At 34.8% G+C, this 5255-nt stretch overlaps 1 protein-coding gene across 2 annotated transcripts; it reads right to left on the bottom strand.

Annotated features, from left to right (window-relative positions):
- Positions 1 to 1222: 1222 nt before the first annotated feature.
- Positions 1223 to 3560, bottom strand: LOC149540867 (uncharacterized). Of its 2 annotated transcripts, XM_089799742.1 has the most exons (4): positions 3491 to 3560; positions 3238 to 3371; positions 2093 to 2159; positions 1708 to 1806 (listed from the first exon to the last, which is right to left on the bottom strand). In XM_089799742.1, the coding sequence occupies exons 1-4, from the start codon at positions 3506 to 3508 to the stop codon at positions 1792 to 1794; spliced, it is 234 nt and encodes a 77-aa protein (XP_089655868.1). In that variant the 5' UTR covers positions 3509 to 3560; the 3' UTR covers positions 1708 to 1791. The 2 variants fall into 2 exon arrangements, with proteins under 2 accessions (XP_089655867.1, XP_089655868.1); XM_089799741.1 differs by lacking the exon at positions 2093 to 2159 and having other exon boundaries at positions 1223 to 1806.
- Between the last annotated feature and the right edge of the window lie 1695 nt (positions 3561 to 5255).

Here is a 5255-nt window from a genome sequence, read left to right as displayed (position 1 = left end):
CAAAAGCAGCTTTCTCCTGTGAGATTACTGGAGCAAGATAAGAAAGTAATGGCTCATAGAAATCAGCCTCGGCACCACACCAACCTGTGCCTTTCATGGAAAGGAAAATAGGAAGATGACAAATTTCACTTCTAGAGTGATGTGGAAGGAAAAATAAACAGCTATCATCGTCATCAATAATTCCATCAGATCCATGAGCTTGAATCACAAATATTTCACGGTTGAATTTAGTAGTGAGGGTGTGGATAGCAATATCATTTCCAAAGGCAGTAGCACAGCCCTGGGTGTTCTCATCAACAGATAGAAGACCCTCTTCCATGTATTGCAGCGTGATAATATCATACTCGTCATCACTGCTGCCTCAAATGGACATGTACTTACCTCAACTCAGCCCATCTTCTATCGCGACACATCTTTCCTTGTAAATGCATTCTACTACCATCTCTTTGACAAAGCCGAGTTGAAGAAGCTACTGTATAAAGTGTTTAGACCATAGCAATCTCCCTAATCTTTCATATGCGGAAGAATTTTGTAGACTTCTTCGTGTCTTTTCAAAGCTGCCTCATGGAGGTTTAGAAAACCGTGTTTTTGGAAGTGATCATTAACTTTTTGAGAGGGTAGGAAAAACAAAACATGTTTTTGGACTTTACCATTAACCTTTTGAGAGGTTAAGAAAAAGTGTTTTTGGACGTTATCATTAACCTTTTGAGAGGTTAATGGTTAATGATAGACTTGAAAACACGTCGTATTATGAGTCTCTCCATTAACCTGTGATAAATTAGAGCTCAGAAGCTGGATTTTAAAAATTCCAAGTGCTGTGTGGAGCCGGGAACGAGCTGGAGACATGAAGTTTCAGAAACACGATAAAATGGCCAATTTAAAGCTTAAAACTAGAAAAGTTTCAAAAATTAAGTGTGACTTTATAACTGAGCAACACCTCTTAAATTATTCTTTTCATTTTCTAGATAATCCATTTGAAGAGTGTTGAAATATATTAATTAGTAAATGCATTGCTGAAATATATTAATTAATAAACACATTGATTTAGAGCATAGAGATGGACCACTCTTCTCTCTGTGTTTACTTTTCAAGGTTACATGTTAGTTTTGCTCTTGATGCAAAATGTTATCACTATTGTTACTATCCAGATTCAAATCACTAGACCCAAAAGAGTCTTTACTGGAATTTTTTCCCGCATTATAATGAGATTAGAAACTTAAACTTTTGGCATAAACAACTAACTCAGGCTTGAATTTCTCTCTTATGTCATTACATCAGCATTATCAATAACATCTCTCCTACAAACAGTATACGAAGATCCATTCAAAGATAACAACAACTATTCACATATACAAGTGGCAAGGTAATATATATCTATTATCAAGCCACCTTCATTCATCCACCTTGTGTTACTGTAACTCCAAATCCACAGGTTCATGACTGCTAATGAAGACATCAGAAGACATGGATCTAATAGTAACTATTGTTTGAAAGTGCCTTTCAACGAATGTGGATAGTAAAGTTCAGTTAGACAAGGCATGGCCCTGCATGGATTTGGAAAGATGAGTCTCCCTGTCTGTGGTCTTCCCCACTCGCCTGAAGAAGCTGTTCTTCCTGAAGTCCTCAGATTTCTGTAGGGCAAATTCAGGGTCCTTCACTTCAGGCATACTTTTCCTCTTCTTCTTGTCCACAACCACATTGGGAGAATGTAGCAGTTGCTGCTTCATCGTAAGAGACCCCATTAACAATGCCATCAGAGTCATCCCAAATATTGTGTATATTGGTACGAAATCAGGTTTCAAAAACCTGCAAACATGGGCAACATTGAAAACAAACATGCTCACAAAAAATGTTATAAAATATAACTTCATAAACCAAATCTACCTCTGGCACATGCCCAACAAAATATTTAAGGCGGCTTTTGAAGTTTGTAAAGTAAATACACAAAAATCGGAAAACTTCATCAATGACTCAGAACCATGAGGAAATCAGTAAGTCCATCTAATTGTGAAAGTTTGATTATGTTGGTTTTGCAAATGTTGTCCTACCAAATCAAATTTTGAGAAAAAAATCTTTCATAAACCAAACTTACCAATTGCAGAAGAAGCCCGATAAAATTATACGTGCAAGCTTTAGAAGGCCAAATTATCACAAAAGAGCTGTTATAAAATCCCAGTAAAATCTTATTTGCCAACTTGGGAGATGAACAAAAAAATCAGAAAACTTTTTGAATGATTCAGATGCATGAGGAAATCAAAAGTCCAACTAGCTGTGAAAGCTTTTAATGAAACCTAGCTAAGCAAATTTTGTCCTCTCAAATGTTGAAAGAAGCCATGTCTGAAATGTTCACATAAACAAAAATCTTCCAAAACAATTGTTCTATATTTTCCTAATGTTTACGACTGTTCTAGTGCATTCAATGCTAAGCATTTAGAATAAACCCCAAATTTGTCCACTGACTCCAGAACCAGCTATGCAAATCACTGACATTAAAATCCCAAATTTTCCCAATAACTTTATAATCAGCTATTCAAATCATTTAGAATAAGCCCCATATTTTTCCAATGACTCTAAAACTTGCTAGGCAAATCATTTATTTTAAACCCCAAATTCTCCCAACGATACTATAACCAGGTATACAAATCATTTATATTAAACCCTATATCTTCCCAATGCCTCTAAAACCAACTAGAGCAGGAGGAAAGCAGTAAGTGCGGCTATTATGGGAGTATGATTTAGTTAGTTATGCAGAGCTTGTTCTGCCAAATGCTGAAAGAAGACATAACTTAAAATATTATATGGACAAAAATCTTACAAAACAACTCTAGTATTTACGAATTTATTTAGCTTTCCTAGCCCCTTCATTACAAATCATTTATAATAGTCCCACGGTTAAGATTGCTAGCATAGCACTATTCCTGAACTTATGGATCATGGATATTTGCATATCTTACTCCACCTTCCTCAAGTTAACGAAATGTAAGATAATGATTTAGGAAGAAAAAAATATGTAATGTTTCAAATCACATTATATGATCTATTAGTGCAATCTAAAACATTAATGTAAAAATAACTCATACACAAATTGAAATCAGACCAAATTATCGGCATAATATATTGCAAAAAATCTAATATCATGAAGATAGATCCATCCTGAAAGCACTCAGGACTCTAAAACATTCAAGAGAAAACCGATTACAAGAACAATCCATGGACTATGGAGCTTTTTGAGCCAACCTTAGGGATCCTGAAGCTGCTTCTCCTCCATGAGATGATGATGATGAACCATGATAAGGCTGCATCCTAATTTGAGTATAGTTAGAAATCTGTCTTGTCTTCTGATAATTTGACAGAATGCCATTCCAACAAGCCTGCAAATTTTATCACCATAATCCTAGCTTTCATAATCCAAGCATTGTGAAAGAAAAATCCATGTAAATCTATTAGCTGAAGAAAAATTATACAGATGGTTTAGTACATAGATACTTACCGTTGCCCTCCAAGCCATTATGAATTTTTTAAGCTAGTCTGATCAGATGATGTTCTTGACTGCGTAGGATGGTTTTTCTTCAGTTGAAGCTGTGTATTTAAAGTGTTTTAGACGAGGATGGAGTTTGTGAACATAGAAACGTGGTGCTTCAGAAATCTGCCACGTAGCAACTGCAACCAGAATGGCCGCCACATCATATTGTTTTGGGGAGCGTGATATCTTTTGCATATCAAATCTTTGTGTGTCACACTTGCATCAGTCATATGAGAACACCTATCAAATTTGAGAGTTCATTGTCAAATGGGATACTAGACAGTTTTGCTATTCGCGATCAAACCTATGGGGTTATTGAGCTTAGAGAGCCCCACATTAGAAACCCAAATATTCTTAATGGAAGTACATATAGAATCTCAAATCTCTTTGCCAATTGTTTATTTTTATCAAATTAATGTTGAGACTTGTTAAAAAACTAAAAATTGGCCCCTTTTCTAATAAAATAATAATTTAGCATTACAAATATAAAAAATTTGGAAACTCTATATAAACAATCTCCTCTACAACACATTAGAGATAGATTTGATACCGATTAACTCCATGAAAGTGTTCTAGGAAATAGGCATGTTGGGCCACTATTGGGTAAGTTGGATCATATGTATAGTTATGAAGTTTTTTTTTTTTTTTTGGATGAATAGTCCTATTGTATTAAAAATATATACTTAGATTACAATTCACAAAAAAGGGGGTCAAGAGATGCAAGATCAAATATTAACTTGAACAATTATTTAATAGCATAGGGCCACATAAGAAGGGTTAAACAACATCAACTACATTCCACCTTCCCTATGTGTACCCACAAGACCCATCCACATCCTTTTTAGCTCCTAAGTTCCCACCATCCATTATCAAAAAGTGATGTCATAATATATTTGTATGTGAATGACATGAAGTTGACCTTCCCTAAGGGATCCATCTACATCCTCTTTAGCTCCTAAATCCCCACCATCCATTATCACAAAGTGAGGATCATAATTTATCTTTGTATAGCCTCCTCACTAGATACATGCATCTTATGTAGTTTGGGAATCTCCACTTTCATTTTTCCTCAAGTGTCGCCTTTCTCTTTACTACCCAAATATATTAAACCCTTCGCATATGTCATTAGCAAGCCACCATCACACCAATCAAGACAAATAATGAATAAGATGTCACTCAAACTATATTATGAATATTAATAACTCCATATATTATATCTCATCTATAGGTGCAAGGAGCAATAAAGTCTAAAGGGGTCCACAATGATTCAAAAAGATGCATGATGAAATTGATAAAAAATGCATCCAAATAATGAATTAACTAGGATGTGGCCTAAGGGAAGAGATAAATTTGTGATTGGAGGGGAAACTAGAGGATGATATATAGAGATTAGATCCTAGCTTGATTTTTGCACAAGTTGGATAGGAAAATTAAAGGAGTATGTTTTAACTTTAAGACCTACCTCGACTTTTACAACAATGAGACAGGGGAATTAAATTAGGTGAATGAATGAATAAATGAGAAATTGTTCATAGAAATTAGAGCAATCATATGGTTTTGAGCAAGATAAAAGGATAAGAAAGGATCTTGATTTAAATGAAGCATGCAATGAAGTGTAATGCAAGTTCTCAATGAGAAGAGCCACACTAAGAAGGGCTTAAATAGTCTCAAAAAGGACATAAAGTAAGTGCTTACTTCATAAGATGATACACACATTTTTTTACTATTAAAG

Source organism: Cupressus sempervirens, chromosome 9 (assembly GCF_028749045.1).
Source record: "Cupressus sempervirens isolate cs-2001-9-10 chromosome 9, ASM2874904v1, whole genome shotgun sequence".
NCBI classification, from domain to species: domain Eukaryota; kingdom Viridiplantae; phylum Streptophyta; class Pinopsida; order Cupressales; family Cupressaceae; genus Cupressus; species Cupressus sempervirens.
This window is presented reverse-complemented; position numbering and strand designations above follow the sequence as displayed.

Excerpts from the sequence above, each read along its gene's own strand:
- LOC149540867 (XM_089799741.1), bottom strand. Across the intron at positions 1,807-3,237 it reads GCAGCTTCAGGATCCCTAAG|GTTTTTGAAACCTGATTTCG; the intron begins GTTGGCTCAAAA and ends CCATGTTTGCAG.